Source organism: Gavialis gangeticus, unplaced genomic scaffold (genome assembly GCF_001723915.1).
Source record: "Gavialis gangeticus isolate Ggan-Ray unplaced genomic scaffold, GavGan_comp1, whole genome shotgun sequence".
Lineage (NCBI taxonomy): Eukaryota > Metazoa > Chordata > Crocodylia > Gavialidae > Gavialis > Gavialis gangeticus.
The window spans coordinates 97,611,704-97,632,057 of record NW_017729031.1 but is presented as its reverse complement, the minus strand read 5'-3'; the positions used below and the strand labels follow the sequence as shown (position 1 = coordinate 97,632,057).

At 41.5% G+C, this 20,354-nt stretch overlaps 1 protein-coding gene across 1 annotated transcript in view; it reads right to left on the bottom strand.

Moving 5' to 3' along the window:
- ERBB4 (erb-b2 receptor tyrosine kinase 4) overlaps positions 1-20,354 on the bottom strand; it is a 970,081-nt gene that overhangs the window by 181,308 nt on the left and 768,419 nt on the right. Inside the window, exon 21 of the mRNA XM_019522894.1 lies at positions 11,036-11,221. Within this exon, the coding sequence (XP_019378439.1) occupies positions 11,036-11,221 (186 nt within the window). The remainder of the gene's footprint in view (positions 1-11,035; positions 11,222-20,354) is intronic.

Below are 20,354 nucleotides of genomic sequence, written 5' to 3'. Positions count from 1 at the left end.
CTAAACCTCATCTCATACCTAAATCTCATCCAGATTAAGATGGTTCCACCATGTCTGTCCATCAGAGGAGCCTGATCTGGAAGATGTACTCACAACAACCCTAACACAAACCCACAGGAGTAGGTTACAAACAGAACACTGTGGCAGATGCTATTTTTATTCTAAAACCCCACTGGAAGAGATAATGTCCAGGCTCCCCTGCTCCACTTTCATGTAACAGCCTGGTGGTTATCATATTTACACAGCATGTAAGAAGCCTCTGTACCTGAGGGGGTTCAGTCTTTCATTTCTTATCTCACCATCAGTCTACCGACCAGAGGCACAACAGGGTGGGTCTGTGCCATGGCACTGGCAGTGATGCATAGGGCATCAGTGCTGGCTGCTATTTTTCATTTTTCCCTGTCCTCCTCACCACTCCCTCTTTGTTATGCTACTGCCACAGGCTATTCTGGTATAGGACACTCTCCATTCCTCTTGTTGAATTTGTGTCTTTTGCATCAAAGAATGAAAATATTATTGGGTCAGAGACAGAGAAGGAGCATGACTGTAGCTTAGGGCAGAGATGTTAGGGCAGTCATGAGCCAGTACAGAGTCATGGCTCACTTAGGGGTGTCCCCATTCATCCTGCAGTCTGAGGCACCTGACTGTCCCCATGCTCTGTGTGGGAAGCTGAGGCTTCTCAGTCAGGGCTGTGGATCCTACTTCACAGGCCACATGCCTAAAAATTATGTGGTACAACATCACAGGGAAGCTGTCACAATAAAGACTGCAAGGAACTCCAGTGCCATTGTGACAACAGCAATACAAGTCCCTTAGGCTAGGGACAGACATTCAAAAAGCCTGAGCCTGAATTGATTCAATCTTTGCAGGTTAGTCTAACCTGGCTAGACTGAACCAGTTTGTGACTGTACAGACATCTCCTCTGGACTGAAAAAAATCAGGCATGTGCCTGCGGCTAGAAGCTGGGAAGGGGGAGCGGGCACTAGAGCAACACTCCCTTCCCTTCCAAAGCGCTGAGTTGAGGTGAGCATGGCCAGACCCAGGCAGGATGCTCTGATTAGGGAGAGGTTCCTCCCCCCCTTCTCTGAGCAGCCCAGCAGGGAATGTTTATCACCCCTAACTCAGTGTTTATTAACCCGTTAAGAAAACAAAGCCTCTCTTGATTAGTTAAACAGCTTTTCCAAGGAAGAACATTACCAGCTACTTGTTGATTAGCTCCAAAAAGCCTGCCTGCCTTTGTTGTCTCCACAGCACAGTCTGTAGCCAGCATGTGATCTGCTAGCTAATGCTGAGAGGTGTATGGCAGATGGGAGGGGGGAATAATCTCTGTTTAGCAGGGAGAAGCCAGGCAGATGCCTGCAGTCTCTAAGTTTGGGAGAAAAGGTGGAGTGAGTTATTAATCATTGGCATAGACTTAATATTGCTTACTACTCTGGATTCTATAAATAATTAGAGAAGACAGGGGAACAGCCTAAAAATAAAACCTAAAAGTAACCAAAAAGTATACAAAGGCCTCCAGAGGAAGCAGTGAAACAGCTTTAGGAAAGGCAATATAAACCAGGCTTGTAGGTGGTATTGTAACTATCATCATAGGGACCTACTTCCCAATTTGCTTGGAGAATTGTCCTTAAAAACCTTAAATGTTGGTAGTAAAAGCACAGTTCCCAGCATAAGTAGTTGTTACTTGCTTCTCCAACAAAAGAGGCTGATGGTAGCCTAGACATTTACCACTCCTACCATAATCTGAGTATGGAGGATTTTTGCAATGAGAAGGTACAATGCAATCTGTGAAGTTTATTCCTCAACCACATTCACTGTAAAAATGCCTCAGAAATGATTTTCCCAAGCTAGTCTCTCCATCACAGTGAAAAGAACAGTATAAAATTTGACGTGGTACACAGTTTAAAGTAGACCGGGGCTTAAATGAAGATTTTTTTCTTTGAGCTACTGATTTTATGACTAGTGTTTTTCGAAGGTACGTTTACCTCTGTAGCCTCTGCGTTGTTAGGATGGCACAAAACCAAAACAGTCTCTGCTACTGACCCCATAGAATATTCTCTTTCAACAGCAGCTCTCCAAGAGCATCACAAGCAGAATGGCTATTTCACCATCAATTTGTTAGCTGTAGACATGCAAGCCTTCTGGCAGGAGAAGAAAGGTAATAATGCTGGGTTCACAAATGGGAACAGACAAACTGTAAATATATACATACAGATTCAATACTATAATAATATGACTTTCCCAACTATTTTGATTTCAGTACTCAATACCATTAAAATCATGTTTCGATATGGCTTTAATTTCATAGTCTTTGGTTTAAATCCTCCTCTTCTGTATACTGAACTTCCTAATACAGCAGCCCCATTAGAAAACTACATTTATGCTAATATACTTGCTTGCAGTGATAATTATCATAGCCCTTAGCCCTGGTCCTTGCCAGTGTGAGTGCATCAGGAGGGGTTGGTATAGCATAATAATTATACAATTAGCCATGTCGTGGCAAGGAGCTTTAGGAATAGAGACATCTTGAAGCTTAAAATGTGGACAGCTGATAGATGACTGTCATTAAGCTCATCCTTTGTTCATTCTGTGATGGAATAGTCACTGAGCTGTAGGGTAGGGTTCCTTAATGAAAAAGAAAGACCTTGAACCACAACCAGTTTTCTTCACCTCCTTGCAACCTCTCTACTCACCCTTGTTTCCTCCCTCTGCATGCACATTCTGCCCATCTCTCACCCCTGACTGCTTCAAAATAACAAAAGCTGCCGCTAACAAGCTGTTCCTTATCAATCAAAACCTGACAGGAAGTAAAAAAAAAAAAAAGCAACCTGCCCTTGCAATGCAGCCAAATGGCTATAATCTTAGCCCCGCTTTTTTTACTGCATCTCTCACTTTCTACATTTGGTGACGGCTGAAACTAATACATACTAAAGATGTGAGGCTGTACAATAGCAGTCGTTGGGCTAGCCTCTTAACTGAAAGTAAATCAACATAGCTCCTTTGAATTTAATACAGCCCTATGGATATACACCAGCTAAGCTGTCTCTCAATCTTTACCCTAGGCAACAACAAAATATTCAGCTATGAAGTCTAGCACTGAGAGAGTGCAGTGGCAGAAATCAGCCACAATATACCCTATTTGCCAAGCAAATTATAGAATAACAAGGAGGCCTACAGAGAGAGCAGCATAGGTTGAGAGAGAAGTGCATCCAAGATCGCAAGAAGATTAATTAAACAAGGATATTCCTTTGACTTAAAGGCTCCTATATAGTGGCTCCCCCAACCCACCATCCCTCCTCTCTTCCTGCAAGCTACTGCTGCCCTTATTCCCAGATGGAAATCCCAACGGAGAATGACAGAGACAGTAATGTCTGCACGTGCCTTGGGAAGACTTTCCCTTGGGACACAGAGATACATTTACGTATCCCTTTGACAAGTTCATTGAATCTGATCCCAGTAGCTCCCCCCAACTCTCTTTTCCAGTATACTTTCAAATGCTCTTTTTCTACATGTCCAGATAAGTGATCCTATGAAATGCTTTGGTTAAAGTAATTTGAGCAGTCTTTTATAGGCAGAAGAAATAAAAATAACCCCCCAAAGTACTTGATTTTCCTTCCATGACATGTTGATGTATCAAACAGATTGTGCTTTGGTTTATTATTATTCTAAGGTCACACTTGTGGAATTACGGTACTCTAACATACCGTCACGAACAGGTTTGACAACCACGGAGGAAGGACCCATGACTGAATGGAGTAGAACACAAGGCAAGGATTTAGGACACCTGGGTTGTATTGCATGATACCTGTTATATAACCCTGAGCAAAGTCTCTTCTTTTCTCCTTACCATTCCTCTTCTGCCTTTTCTATTTCATTTGTAAGCAGTTTGGACAGCAGTTGCCTCTCCTTATTGTTCACCCACTGCTCAGCACAATAAGGCTCCAATCTCAGTCAGGACTGGTCAGTACAAATGCAATAAAATAAACAACAGTAATGAATGAAGTCATAACTCTGAAGCGTGATCGTTTTAAGAAGGGTGTTGAAGCACCTGATGAAATTCCAAGGATTAGCCTTCAGTCCAGCTTCCTTGCTAAATCTACTCTGTAAGCTTGCTTCAGTGTGTAAATATACATATCTATTTAATTCATAATCAATTACCAGAAACAAGATTTTTTTTTTTAAAGGAAATGCATAGCCCTTCAACTTAGAGTGTTCTGTACTGACCAGGGTAAAACCTAGGCAGTGTAATACAAGACGGAAAACAGCTGTTATGGTGCACGACAGCCTGAAAAGCAACATTGTGAAAAGTGAGTTAGGGACAGATCCAAGGAAGTATTTAGGTGACTAACACTTAATATGATTTTAAGAAACCACAGTTTAGGGACATAAATTCCTTTTTGGATATGGCTCTTAGCTCACCAGGGCCATGCCTATATATGAGCTTTACTGCAAAGTAGCCTAATTAGCTACAAAGTGAAGTGTAATCATCTACATGTGAGACAGTATTAGGCTGCAGTAAACTAATTTTCTCCAGTGTAAGATGGTACTGATTAAAAGCACACGTAGATGCTGACTGCAGGCATAAATTGTACCCAGTCAGCCAAGGCAGCAGGAAGGCTGACCCCTTGCCTGCTGCCTAGCCAAATGGCTCTGCACTTTCTCTACCCTTATGCCCCAGTCAGCTCCTCTGCTGCCTGACACTACCACCCAGAGCCTGAGGCTGACCCCCACTCTCTCCCCACCCCGTATTCCCTACCAGCCAAGGCCTGCTCTGCCCCAGCTCAGATTGCTGCTGTCCTGGGACCACGTGTAGACACTACTCCTGGGAGTAGTTTCCTCTGGTTCAAACTGCTCCAGAGTTTATTGTGTCACATTATTGCACATGTAGACACACCCCAGGAGAGTTAACCCTGCTAATAATCACATGGTAAGGTACTGATCTATGAGACTAAGAGTGGTGGACACAATCCTAACTATGAATTAAGCCCCAAATTAACATTCTACAAGCATGCTAATTGTTGTCAGAGTATTGTCTAGCATCTCTCCCAACTATGGGACAGCCCAAATAAAAGATACAACCACACAAACATTGCTGCACACACTTTCTCTGGACTGTCACAGCTACCACACTACAAAAAACTATTACAAATGCTGTCAGGCCATCGTGGCTTTATGCAGTTTCTAAGCAGAGCCATAAACCAAGGACGTTAATTATTCTGGACTGTATTCTCTTTCCTATATAGAGTAGTTCCTCAATCCATGAGCCATCTCATTCATTCCAATAAGACTGCAGGGAGTACAAAATATTTTTCCATTTCTATAAAAGTTAACAGAATCTGGACCAAAATAAGAACACTTTTTATGTTATGATTTTAGCTACTGGCTGTGTAAACCTGAATCTATGACTAAACTCCACATGCTTCCCCCCCCCCTTACACACACGCTTGCAAGTCTCGGGAAAAAATTACTTCTGTTCAATTTATAATGGGTCCAAGTAACAGCAAGCAAAGATCTTCCACAAACTCGTTTCGCTCTTTTGGGCAGCTGATAGTCACTTTCCAACATGTTTCGTTCGAGTTCTTATGCAACATGAAATTTGCTTTTTATTTTGTGTAACTGTATTTCCATCCATATACAGAACAAGCATGGGAGTTAGGGATACAGCCTCTGAATCAGAACTTCCTAGACCTTTAATGCTGGAGGCTGCAAATGAGGAACCCTGGTCATACCCAGTTCACTCTCCCTTTCAGCCTCCATTCTCTGCTACTGTGTGACACAGGATACTGGGCAAAATGGATATATGGTTTAACAGTAAATTGGAGGTCTTATGTTATTTTGTACTGTAGCTTTAAGGATTCTATACTTTAACAAAAAAAGTTTGTCTTGGAAAACAGCGTATTTTCACAGAAGAGGTATAGCAAGGCTCTAGTACAGCACAATTCCCCATGTGTTTCCCCAAGTACCTCAGTGCCAGATTTTAATGATATTTAGACATTTAAAGTTAATTCAGGTGCCCATCTACATACAGAGCCCCTAAATACCTTTGAACATTTGGCTCTTAATCCATTCCTAGAACAATCTGGTCTAAAATTTCCATGACCATTTATTCTACCTTTGGCTTGCCTGCCGACTGCCTACTCGACTACTCTTACTGACTTGTACCTTGGTATGTGAATAAGGGTTGCAAACCTGAGGGATTATTGCTTTGTTGCACTTATGTGTCTTGGGATTTCACATGAAAACACTAACAGTTGAATTCTTAAGCCACTGAAATATTTAGCTGGTTGAACTCTAGGCTAAAATGTCACCGGCTCAGTCTCTAAGCTATTATGTATTCCAACAAAGCACTGGAGAGGCTTTACATTTCTGCCAACTAAAAGAACTAAGTCTGCTCAGATATGTCTGCTGCCTACTGGCCATATTTTATTTAGAGTGTTTGAGGCAGCTCTGCCTCTGGGACTTTCGTCTTTGGAATAAGAAGCTTAAACTACTGGAAGAGAGTGCAATTAGCCTACAATGACATAATAACCAAAATAAAGTGTATACAAGTCCATAAAAGCAAAATAAAGACAGCTGATCTCCCATTCAAGTGTCAGTGACTATTATTTAATAACTGTCCTAAAGACAACCTTCAAAGAAGATCTCCAGAGGCCTAGACACTGGTAACCAGGCATCCTTCCTATCTAGCTTCTGCATCTATTTAAAAAAAAAAATAACAAAAAAAACTAAAGACATCTGGAAATGACTATCCAGGCAGTATTAGCAAATGGTCTGAAGTAACATCTCTAATAAAAATAAGCCTGCATGTTGGTAGAAAGAACAAGGCACAACAGGGAAGATATGCACTGCAGCAATGCTAACTGGATTTTAAAGCATTCAAAGAAATAAACCCAAACCCCAATATCAGGGCATGTCAACATCCTTCATCCCTGTCCTTACCGGGGGGAAAAAAAGTCCCCAAAAACAGGAGAGGGGAGAAAATGGATATATATTCAATGAAAGGCTGACATCTGAACTCACCCCAGGGTAGCTGAGTACACGTCTGGGTGGTCACCAAACAGTCATTTGCTCCTATTACATCCCAACTGCATTTTTGGTAGCTTTGAGACAGGCTCAATAAACCTTTCCAAAAAGCTAAAAAAGGCTGCTGTTGAGAACAATCCCCATGCTAGGTGACTGAGCCTGTAAATTAACTACAAAGTTCTGTGGACACAGCTACATGGAGAATACACAGATTTTTCACTCAGTAATATAATGGGCACTCTAGTTTGATGCAATAGCTTGCTTCATCATTCATTCTTCTGGAAATCTGGCTATTTACAAGCAAACCAAATCTTTCAGCCATTAAATGTGACTGATGAGTGGCATGGCAATACTGGTACACCCCTGTCATGAGGTTTTCTGCCCCAAATTCATTCCAATTTTTGAGATAAGAAGACACCATCAGTTGACCCATCAAGATTTTTTTTGTCATCATTACCTCACAATTTTTTCCATGAATTGCTTTTAGACATTAAACATCTTTAAGATAAAAGAGCTGTGATGCAGAGATACGGTTTTTCAACAGCAGTGGTATGTGACACAGAACAGACCTTGTTCTGGTAAAATAAGACCTTCTTTCCCCTGCTCTGTGGTCTTTTACTGTTGATTATACAGTTTAGGCTCGATTGCATATACCTGCTGGTTATATGGAATAAATCTCAACACCCTCTTTTTCCTTCAGCCCTCCTCTCTCAAGGTACAATGAACAATTATTACATTTGAACCCCTGCCATTGGTTATTTTATACTAATATTCAGCACCTGTAGTAGCCTTCTCTACTAAGTGAACCACCTCCTCACTTTGCATCTTAGAAATGCACTGACAAGCTACTGCTGGCACAATGGAGAACATCCCTTGTAACGTGTATGATTCTTTGCTTTCAGTCCTTCTGCAAACCAGTACTGCCAAGAAAGCAAAGCAGGGTAGGTACACAACTGAGATGTACATCTAGCAACTAAGAAGTGACAGGTCCAGTCAAGCTGTGACTATAAAGAACGAAAAGGGCAACTATCTAGCATTGAATATGCTGTTTCAAGGAAAGCAGATGTTTGTAACACTTTTCTTTGTGAAGAGCCAAGCAGATCAGCCTCATGCTGTAACATGAGGCCAAAGCTAAATTAACCTTTCAGTTATTGAGCTATGGAGGAAGATGGATTAAGTAAACTTTGCTTCTTCCTCTCAGTAAACCACCTTTTGTTTCAAAGAATTTCCCTTTTTCTCCCATGTAGTTCATCTGTTAATATAACACATTGGGTACATCTGCACATGCCCGTACAGTGACGTTGCTACTGCACTGTGCAGTAGCAGCTCATACTGTGCTGTACACCAAGCACATGGTTATTTTTAGCTGCCACTTTGCTGTAGTGGCACATTGTAATGAGGGATCACCCCGTTGCAGTGTCACGTGTAGATGCATCCATTTGGTCTATCCTTCTTGGAATGCTAGACTGTCTGATATCTCAGTATTCACATTTTCAAATGTGATATCTCACCACCTTCTCCCAAACACACATATGCACATGCACACTCATGCACATCCCAATCATCGAGTATTCTAGGCTACACTGTTCCAAGTAGGGTGCTTAAACCTAGGCCTCCACTCCACACAAAAAGCTTGAATTTTGGATCTGATCCTAATTCCATTGAACACCAGTGGAAAACTGTAAGCAACTTCCGTGATGATGAGTCTCCCCAGCTACCATTAGTAGTGACCTGTACTACTGATCATTGCTACTCTGCTTCAGCGGTTGCACTATATCAGCCTCCTACACAAAGCTTTGACAGAGCAACAGCAAGTGCCATGGAAGGTCTGATCAGGCTAGGCCAATGCAAGCTATGTCTCAATAGAGCCTGAACAATCAGATGCTTATAGGATCATAGGAAAGTGGGGCTGGAAGGGACCTCACAAGGTAATTTAGTCCATCCCCTTGCTTAAGGCAAGACGATCCCTGACTAAACCATCCTAGCCAGATGTCTATCTAACCTGATCTTGAAAACTTCCAAGGAGGAAGATTTCACAATTTCTTTAGGTAGCCTGTTCCAAGGCTTGACCATTCACATAGTCAGAAAGTTCCCCCTAATCTCCAATTTAAACTTCCCCTGCTGCAGCTTGAGTCCATTGCTCCTACTCCTGTACCCTACAGCCAAGAGAAAAACCCATCTCCATCCTCTCTATAATTGTTCTTTCAATGTTTTAGGCAGTTATCAAATGCCCCCTCAGTCTTCTCTTCTCCGTTCCAAATAACCCTAGTTCTTTCAGCCTTTAAGCCTTGTTTCCCAAACCCCTATTTATTCTTGCTGTTCTACACTGAATTCTTTCCAGGTAAGGTTTCACAAGTGCTGAATAGAGCAGAAGAATGTTATGCAACATTTGGAAACAAAGGTGGGTTATATTTATATGCATGAAACCATGGAAATGTTTGGTAATAAATAATAACAAGCATAATCAATCAAGAGAGTGAAAAACAGATGGAAAGGAGGTTTTTCTGAGAGAGAGGAGAAAAATGTTTTCAGATGCAGGATGAGGAAGTGAACACACTTCTTAATATGCCCTACAAATACCCAGAGAGAAATGACAAATATTTTCCTGCTGGCTGCTTTCCTGCTGACACACCACAGCCTGAACTGGGTCCCTCTAATGCTAAACAGCAAGCACATCTACATGCATAAATGCACATTTATGTATTAATGTGCTTTTCCTAATGCACATTCAATTAATACCTTCAAGGTAAGGTACTTAACATTAGGCTTTCCGAATGCACAGGAGCACAAACACACATTTTTTAGGTCTTGCTTAATGCTCAGTAGCCTATTGTATCGCACATTAGCATAATGGCACTTTTTTTTACATACTGCTTTAATGCTCAGTAAAATAGGCTACTGCGCATTAAAGCATAAATATAGACATGCTCAGCATAAGCTACTGGATTTGGACTAAGAGACAAGACTTTCTGGTACATGCTGTAGCAAACACATAACTTCTGCATATTTTCACACAACAATTAATAATATTAGCAACTTTTAAGTAGTTACTGTTAAATTGTCCTTGGTTCTCATTCACACTAGATCCCTGTACACCACTCTGGTAGAACAGAACAGCCTTAAAATGTATGTAAATTATAGTTCTTTAACAATTGCATAATACATCATTCCTTGTGATCTAATAGCTAAATAATGTGCTGTAGGTGTGACACTGAATATCAGCATGTTTGTTGCAATAAATAAATAAATAAATAAATAAAGCACTGCTGAATATGGGTTGTATTAACAGTAGATTTATGGTCTATGTCTATGCTGTTTTTCCATGTCAAAAGAGCTAGAGTCCCTATCCGAACAATGATGGTTTAATTCAGGCAAATCTCAATAGCATCTGTGGGACTTACACTTGAGCAAAGACTACAGAATCAAGCCTTTGATACGAAGCATATCATAGCACTAAACTGTATTACACTGCTGCCACTGTGGTAGCTCCTAACCACAGCAGAACTGTGATGTTTCCCAAAGCAGGGGCAACCCCCACTAATAAATAAAGAATTTTTATCTTTGCAGATAAAGGCTGGTGCCTTGGTGGTATATATCAGGATCTGGCGGGCAATTTGGATTCAGATAGGTCTAGAAACCTCAGGTCAGTCAAGCAGCTCGTACAGGCAATAGGCTGAAGAAGCAGGTCACATGGAAGAGGTCACTTAATCATTCTGTACCCAGACTGAGATTTATTGGAGAGGGGGTCTTTCTGCTGCCTTTCTTCAGGGACACCATGGTAAAACTGCTTTATCCTGCTTTAGCCAAGAGAAATATTCTGGTTGCTGCCTGGCCAGTACATATTATGTTCTTGCACAGAGTACTGGAGTTAATTAAAAAGGTTACCCAATAATCTTAAAAGGACTAAATATTCCAATTCTGTTTCTTGCGTAGGAATTGGTACTGCTGCTTTACCAGAAGTTCTATGTTTCTTTGTTTACTTGTGAAATTTTAAATAATGGTACCAACTTACCTTAGCTATTTGGACACACCAGTTTAGCAGGAGCTGGGAGCCAATGTTATCCTTATGTTCATGAACATAGTCCAACAAACAGCCATGAGGCATCAGCTGAGTGACAAGCTGAATGGTAGGGCTCAAGCAGACCCCCAAGAGTCGTACCAGGTGTGGATGATCCATGCTTGCCATGATAAGAGCTTCCTGTAACAACAAAAACATCCCAAAGATATTGTGGTTTTCAGAGGTTCCATTTACTGACGATTTACAGCTCCCTGTGCAATATCAGAAAGTATTTTGTAGCTCCCAGGTACTACACTGGTTTGTGTTATCTTCCTGTTTCTCATAAGATAACATAAGGCACGTGTTGGTAAGATCCAATCTGATGAATTTTATGTTGAACAATACTGAACAGTAGGCCAAGTCATCAACTATTGTCAATCACTCCAGCTCCATGGAAACCTTTGCATGGAAATTCTGTTACTTTCTGCAAAAAACCCAGCTGTCTATTGCTTTGACAGACCATTAAAAATGTAAAGGTGACCATATTTATTACATGAGACCATTTTCTGCTTCAAAGATGCAGTCATTAACATCTATCTATAGGAATCATTCCCCCAAAAGTTGCACAGGCCACTTGGCCCTGACCAACAGTTACACTGTGGGTGTGTCTACATATTCACTAATGCGCAGTAGTTATTGCACATTTAATTTAGTACTTGCTTAATGAACTACTAACTAAATGCACAGTAGCTTGCACTACTGTGCAGTAGTGCTAGCGCACTTTTTTGTGATTCTTACTGTGTAGTAGCCTAATACTACTGTGCAACAGTATATTAGCACTTTTTTTGCCTGGCATGTTACTGTGCAGTGTTTTTAAGCTACTGCTCATTAAGCATCTCATGTAGATGCACCCTGTAAGAACTAAATGTTACCTCTCTGTACTCTCACAAGATGTGGACCAGCCTGGCATCAATCTAGCTAAGTGCTGAAGCCCACCCTCACAGTTAAACTTTGCTGGAGCAAGGCCCTTGTGTTCAGCATTTGTAGCAATATGGTGTTAATGGGAATTTTCCCTCAAAGACCATTTTATGCTTTGTAAACAGCATTGAGAGTGGGATAATTAAGAGTAGGATTGTCAAACATGCCTAAATAATTAGGCTTACAAATTCCAAGGATGTCAGCAGGGCTTATTCCCTTAAGTCACTTAAATGATTGTAGAAATCTGACTCATGAGTTCAGTTCCTGATTCTAGTACCTTCCCAGGTGACCTCAATCCAGTTACTTCATCTCTCCAGTTGTCATGCTATTAAATAGTTCTTTCGTCCCACCTTTGTCAATCTGTTCAAGACTGCAAGCCCTTCAGGGCAGATCCTGCTTCCTATAATCTATTTGCACTGCACCTAGCACTAGTAAGCCCTGATCGCAATGAGCCTTCCAGGCACAACTGTAATAATATTGACAGCAGAGTCTGCAAGGAGTTGAGTGTGTAAACTCAGTCCTGCCGTTCTACCCCAAGAGTCTCCCATTGGTTGCAAGACAGGCAAGCACCACAGAGCAACTGGAGTCCTCCTACAAATCTGTAGTATAGGGAAAGCTGTCATTACCACGACCCTGCTTTCAGGAAAGGGGACAGAAAACATTTATCTCTGATTTACCCAGATCAGCATTTCAGTAGCAACCATTTCACTGAGGCAGAGGAACAATGAAAAGTGAGAGAAGAATGGGGCTTTGTGAAGCTATTTTAGTTTTCTCCCCCCCAAAAACCTGTAAAGAAATATTTCTGACAACTTAAAGAATAACGACTATAATAATACCACGTGGGGGAAAAAAACAATGATAAAAAGTTGGCATCAGAGGAACACAACAAAAAAAGAAAAGATTCAAAAGGAATTTTTTTTCCCTACATTAAAAAAAAAAAAATCCTGGCAAGGAGGCTGGGTTTGTATTAAAGAAAATTGCTCATCACAGTACAAAGTGTATTTGAAACCAAATTGCAGAGTATTTGCATAATAGTTCTCTTTTTTTGAAAAAGAAAAGATGAACAAGACACTAATTGTAGGTTTTATTTTTTTTTCATAAAGAAAATAGCAGATGGCCTTGTTTTTTTTTTCTTCCTTTTTCTTTTGAAACGTATGTAAAGAAATTTGAAAAAAAAAAAATAAAAAGACTATTCAATAAGATGATTCAGAGGAGGAGATCTGAGGAAGATCCCAATACAACAGAGGCGAAGGGGGAGCTTGGTTTAAGTAGTTTGTTTCATGTTAAAATTAATATAGTTCTCTGTTACCCAACTCTCTATGGGGTCTCATAGATGTAATTTTAGCCTCTTTCTGCTGTCACTAGAAAATGTCATTGAAGGCCACCAAAATAAATACATGTTGACAGGTGTATTATCCATTTTCAAGAAACAAAATTACTCTGCCTCTCTTTTTCTTTTACCCCATAAATTCTCTTGGAGATGCATTAAAGAGTTTTTCTCCCCACTCTTATGGGCAAAGTAATAGTTATTTCACTAGGAACTTTAAAGTAGGTGTCTCTTTATTTATAATGAGGCTTAATTAGAACATGGGCAATATTTTTTTATTCACTAGAAGATGAGGAGGGCCAGGACAAAAAGCTCAGAAGCATGTGTCCCATTAGTTTCTGGCTGTATGCCGTTTGTCACTCTTATTTGAGTCCGACGGGAAGACATTTCTGTACAATAACAAAAGTAAGGAGCATCATTCGTCACATCCTGGTATTATTAAGAAGTTTATATTTCCTCACAAATTTGGGACAGAGATTCTGGAAACAAACAAATTATTTTCAATAACATTTCTAAGGGCTGTTCTACAATAAATCAAGTCTTGTAACACAGCAAAACCTTCAGTGTAGCTGTAACCCATGAGTCTACAATGAATATTTATTTAACACAAATCCTGGCTTCACAAACATTTCCTTGGTAGTAAAGGTATTTGCATCACACTAGCATTTAGGGCCAGGTACAGATATTACACTTTTACTGGTATAAGTGATCGAAAACCAGTTCAAACCCATAAAACCCCCCCAGAAATTCAGCACACAGACTAGTTTAAAAAATGGCAGAAACTGGTTTAAGATTTGCCCCACACTGTCCTCCTCCCATCAAAGGGAAAATGTGTATTCTGTTTGCTACCAATCTAAACTATGCTGCTTACAAAAAACCACATAACTTAGATAGATTCTGCCTTGGGCTTTTTGAATGTCTGCACCTACCCTAGAAGATTCAACTGAGACCAGTGCCCTAGTGGGTTAGGCAACCAGCAAGCAGAAAGTAATAGTCAGATCCTGATTAGAAGAGTTACAGTCTAAGTAGGAGACAGACAAACAACAAGAGAAAGGGTTTTATGATGGGAAAGAGTACTCAAAACCACCTTAGTAGCTGCCCAAGTCTAATGTCAAAAGCTATGTAAATAAATAGAGCTAAATCCTATTTCACCTCCACTCATCTAAGTGGCACTTAGGTAGCCAGTGTAACTGTGTAATTGCAGTGTAACTGCGACTTCTAGCACTTTTGGACAGCTTGGAATTCAGCTTAGCTACGTTCACTCTGACCTTCCTTACCAGGCACAGTCTGTAGGCTTCACTGTGGCTGCATATGTGCAGGGGGGGGGGAAACTGCCTGGATATGTAAGTAATGCTGCTCAGGTCCTGAAACTTTTAGTTGCAGAAAAAAACACAACTACCAGGTACTTGATGCCACAGGAGAAAAGGAAGGCAGCCCTTCTAGATTATAGCCCAATAGCCTAGTGGTTCTGGCCCTTTCCCATGGAGCAGAAGACCCAGGTTCTTGACAATCTTCACCCAGTGGAAATGTGAACTTGGTCTCTCTCACTTCCCAGCACAGTACTCTAACCATGAGGCCACAGGCTAACTAACACACAAAATCCTCCCCAGCTCTCTTGCTGAAACTGAGTGGCACATGTGAGGTAAGAAGTGGCAAAAAACTCAGGGGGTGGCTCAGTGGGATGGATGGTGTCCTAGAAGGGAGAAACCTTTGTGTTCTAGTCTAGGTTCCAGGCCCAGCGCTATGGTGGAAGGACCTGTCCCAGTACTCTTGTATTTTATCCAGTGAAACTTAAACACACGGTGCAGTGGCTCAGTTTCAGGAAAAACTGGAGTACAAAATGTTACAATGGAGTATACAAGTTTGCACAGAAACAATAGTAAAGCTGGCAAAATGAGCTGGTATCTCCTCAATCCCAGGTCCAGTATTTTGAGAAAAAATGATGGAAAGGGCAGAATAGAACATTATACATAACGCATCTCCGTATGTTACAATTTCAAGAACAGGAGTGTTGACACATTCTACAATATAATTTGAATATCTTGCAATTGACAAAAACAAGCAACCATTTTGGTGGCAATGAGTCTTATCTAAGGTTCTTAGGGTATATGTCTATATTGTTTCTGCAACACTGTTGAGCTACCAAGTTTTAAAGCTAGCTCGCATAGATCTAGTGTTGCTAGGTAAAGGTTGGTGAACAAAGGCCTTAATTTACTATTGTGCAGATAGCTTCCAGGAATGTTGTTGTCATCAGCCTCATCCCAGGGAAAATGGTGAATAACTGCAATCAAGCCTTCTGCCTTTAATTTAGTATTCCGATGCCCATACATGGTATTTTCTAAAAAGAAATGATTTGCCATATAGCTCATTCCTTTCATCTACTATTTTAAAATTAACTTAATTATTACCAGCAGACATATTAAACACAAATATGTGATTTGTATACACAGCCTTATATTAACAATCCATGTCAATGTTATTTTAATGTGTTACACTGATTCTACTGTCAAGGACATTTAATGAGATACCCATGTTCCCAATGAGCATGGTTTTGTTGATGCCACAAAGCCTTTACAGAGCAACAAAATAATGGTTAATGATGGCTCAGAAAACCTTGAACTACCAACTCTGCAGCCCCAGAAACTGGCACAAGAAGCAAGGGAGAGTTCCCATTTTATATGGAAAATCATAGGGGTTAGGGTCACAAGCCAATAGCCAAAGGAAGGGCACAGGTAAAAGGTAAAGAAACATCAATGCTGCGGTAACAAAAACTCAGCATCTTAATTTCTCCCCACACCTTCAGAGGTGTCACCAAATCTAGTCCCTAGATTGCTCAAACAGCCTCCCCAAGTCTGAGTCCAGCTCCTTCAGTCCACAGTCCCGGCTGACCAAGCCAGAAGCATCTCTACCTCTACTGCACACTCCTCTGTGTAGGGCTGACCAGGTTCCCTGTGCACACCGCTCTCCCTTCCCCTTAGTCCAGTTTAACAGTCAGCACAGCTCTCCAGACTGCCCTCTCATTCCTCCTGCTGTTACAAACGTTACATTTACATTGCATTTGTACAGGAATACAATTCTTCCTTAGGGCCTTGTTACACCTTATGCTGTGAGCTGCACAAATGCTGACTGGTTTAGTGCTAGCTTGGAGCAGTCACACCTTTAGTCTAGAAACCTTTCCTGACAGCACCTACCTGCACAGCTGTGGCTTGCCACTAGAGGCCTGGTGAGCAGGAAAGCCCCTTCCAGCCCTACTTCTCTATAGTTTCATAGTTTCTAGAGTTGGAAGAAACCAGAGTCTGCATGCAGCTTGCTCCCGTGTCCACATGGGCAGCAGTAGAGCCCCATGCCCATAGTCTGGATCTAACCATGGCCACCCTGCCCTAGCAGCAGGCTGACCCTCCCCCTGCCACCAAAGCAGCCACCACCAGCTCTCCCCACTGTGTGTGGATTCAGTGCATGGAGCAGGGTACTTCTGGAGCTGCAGGGGTGGAGCTCGACATTTGCTGAAACCTAATCAGGTCTGGGGCTCTCTGGGGCCGGCTGCATTCTCCTCTGCTCCATAGGACTTGGTGGGGGAAGGAAAGGGCATGGGGTCCAGCAATGGCTGCTTGCTCCGACAGGCTCAGCGCTAGTGGGGAAATGTGTCCCACGCTGCTCTTCCTGGAACAGGAGGCTGGGAGAAATAGAAAAGCTGCAGCTTCAGTCCTTGAGTCGCTCCACTAAGAGCCCACAGAATAAGAGAGCGGGGGAGGATTACTGTATCCAGGGATACTGGAGGACTTCAGCTTGAGTGGCACATCTGTGGGAAGTAGCCACACCATAATGGAACAGAAGCCAAGTTGTCAGGATCAGAGATAACACGGCCCTGGAGTGGCATAACTTTGAGCTATATAATGAGTGCTTTAAACCACTTTACAATGTTAATGTGAAGACAGTCCAGGGGTTAAAAGCTCCAGAAGCTGCCCAAAATTAGCATGTAATAAGGCCCTTAGACTTGCATTTCCCACCTCATTTTTATAAATCACTCCTGGAAAAACAAAGGCACTTCAAATGCTGACTTTCCACTGTGCTCTCCATTTTGTTGGAAGCCAAAACATGTCCCATACAACAGGTGAGGTACCTTTTTTGACATTAATTTTAGAATTTGTATTTAAATAAATAAATAAAGACTTATGTCTGGAATAGCCATCTGATCTGCCCTGGGGTGGATCCAATTACAGACTGTTGTTTTCAACATGTTTTGTTTGCAAAACCTCCTAATGGTTACATCCCAAAAGGCCTTACTAAATATTTACCCATCATCTGACTTAGTCATATGCAGACTACAAAAAAAAAACTAGATAGCATTTCATTACAATGGATATACCTATACTTACAAAATCAAGCACGCACATATACATATGTTCATGTAGTGGAGATGGTTATGTTGTTTATAGCTAAGTTTCCCTAACACTTCTCAAGTTGTCTTAAGCATCTAGATTTGCCAAACTAATCATTTGGGCTGAAATTTCCATGTCAACTGTCTGCCTCTGGAGAAAAATTGTTGAAACTTTCAGCGGACCCTATTGAGCCATTTCTGAGAATGAAATTAGGGGAAAGTAGATTGTTTTTTCTTCTGTTAAAATATTCTTGTGAACATTTTCTTAGGAAACTCATTTGTTCATCCTTTAGATGAAAGACTTCAACTCTAACCAGTGGATTACCCTGGTGTCAGGGATGTTCTTTCCAAAGTTCCCATGGGTACTGTCCAAAACTTGGCCCACTTGTTAGCCTCCAAAAAGGAGGTCACAACTTGCACATGCTCTGTAAAGGTTTCTTATAATTGGCAATTGCATTCTGTAACAATTCAGGATGTGGATGCATGACACATTTAATCTGGAGTTTTCTTCATTTACTTTAGAGAGACAGCCAAGTGGACTCATGACACACAGATCTGCAGCAGAGGAAATGTGTTTTTCTCAGATGTAAAGTTACTTCTGAGGAAATCAAAAGAAAATAACTCCAGAGAAAGTTACTCTAAGGTAAATGTCATGTGTCTACTATCCTTGTCAATTTCTACTTGAGGATACAGTTTTTGTGAGTAATATTTTTGATTTTTTGTCAGAGGTACTGTATGTCTGCTCTTTACTACAGAGTAAATTTAGGGCAGAGTAAAATCAGAGATAAACTACTCTGGAATAAATATCTCATTGGTATGCAATGGGCATAGGCAGATCCAGGATTTTGTAAATGAGGCATGAAAGCAGCAACTGGAGTTGCAAGGGTAGCTGAAACCTCCCTCCCAGCTTCGCCCCTGAACAAAGCATTGTGGGAGCAGCAGCTGGGGACTTTTTATAAACTCCTGAATCAAGTGACACCCCCAGTCACTCCCTCCCTCCCTATACTCAGCAGCATGTCCCCTCCCCACTCATCTCCCCTTCCTCCACCTGCCACTCCCACTATCTCCAGCTGACCCAGAGTGAGAGGCTGCCAGAGCTGCTCCTGCACTGCTCCAGCTAGGCTGCGCAGGGAGCAAGGCTTAGCCAGGGACAATGGCAATGACAGTGGTGGTAGGTAGGTTCCTCTTCCCTGTGCCTGCTCCTGGGCTGGTGGGGAATCCCCTGGGGTGTCAGGCAAGGAGAAAGAATTGGCCCTCTGTTGCTACCACTGCTGCTGACACCAGCTGAACTCACACACTCTGGCTGGAGCAGAGCGGAAGCAGCTCTGCAGTCACCCACAATCCTGGGTCAGGCAGGGGCAGCAGCAGTGGTGGGCAAGGGGGTGGGGGAGTTGAGGATGAACAAGGAGGAGAAGGGGTGTAGGTAGAAACTTATCTAGTCAGAGACTTGAAAAAAATTCCTCAATCGTTGGTCCAATGGCATGGTTCAAAAAGGGATGCGTGACTGTGCCACTGAACCTGCTCTGGATCCACCCCTGCACTGGGCATGCTTCACTTGGAGTTGTAAGGGAGAGAAGAACAGAAGCCAATAGACAGGGACAGACTGGGGTAACAGGAATACAAGGTGTGGCAAAAATGCAAAGCATTCAGAAAAATCATGTCCGCTCTTTGAGTGTCTCAAGATGGACATTCAAAATTAGTTGACACCTGCCAACTTTGGCTGTAATTTCCAAATTTGAAAAGAGTAAAACCACCCAACTCAAAAGGCATTATTTTATATCAATTTGTTAATGTTTGCAAATCCCCAAACTAGAATGAGACCATTACAGAAATACAAGGGAGAAATAAGTGGTTTTGTATTCTGGTAAAGGATTTTAAGTAAAGGTGACTTGGGCCATACTTTGAATGAAGATGTAAACAAATATTCAATAGGGACCATTCACTAAATGGGGTGGGGTCCTGTAAAAAAAATTAGGCCATATACATAAAAGGTATTAATTTAAGATGCACTCATTTTGGTATTTCCTGCCTTTTGAGTGCTTGCCATTGCAAACCTCACCTTCTTGCCATGTTGGGTTCTTTGGAGGTTACACCTCACACCTGTCTACCAACCTATTTCTCATTCAACTCTTTTAATAACAACTACAAATCCCCAAGAAGGATGAATAAACCAAACTCTTAAAATTTGCTCATGAGACAAGCAAAACTAACAGCAACTCTGAGAGGTAGAGAGATTATCATAAGGAATACCTACAGGCAACCACTTGAAGATGTTTCCATTAACCAGAGCCCAACAGCACAAAACCTGGAAGTAGCACAATATACAAAACCTCTCATAACTTTTAGAAGCATTGAACTATACAACCACATATTGTGAGTCTTCTTCAGAAATCAGCAGTTCTGTTATTTCACATTTCTATCACATCTTCTATCACGACAGCTTGCAGCATCTTACAAACAATGAATTCAAGCCTCATAACAGGCTGTCACCAGATGCAGTGTCTCTTGAAGATGTGGACTTGGCTCCACTTAGATTCATGCTGACAATTCTTCTCTCCCTGTTTATGTACGGCTTCCTGAACATGGCTTCTTAATACTAAATGAGTTTAGGGGATTTCTCAACTGAGGCTAGGTACAGACATTACTGTACA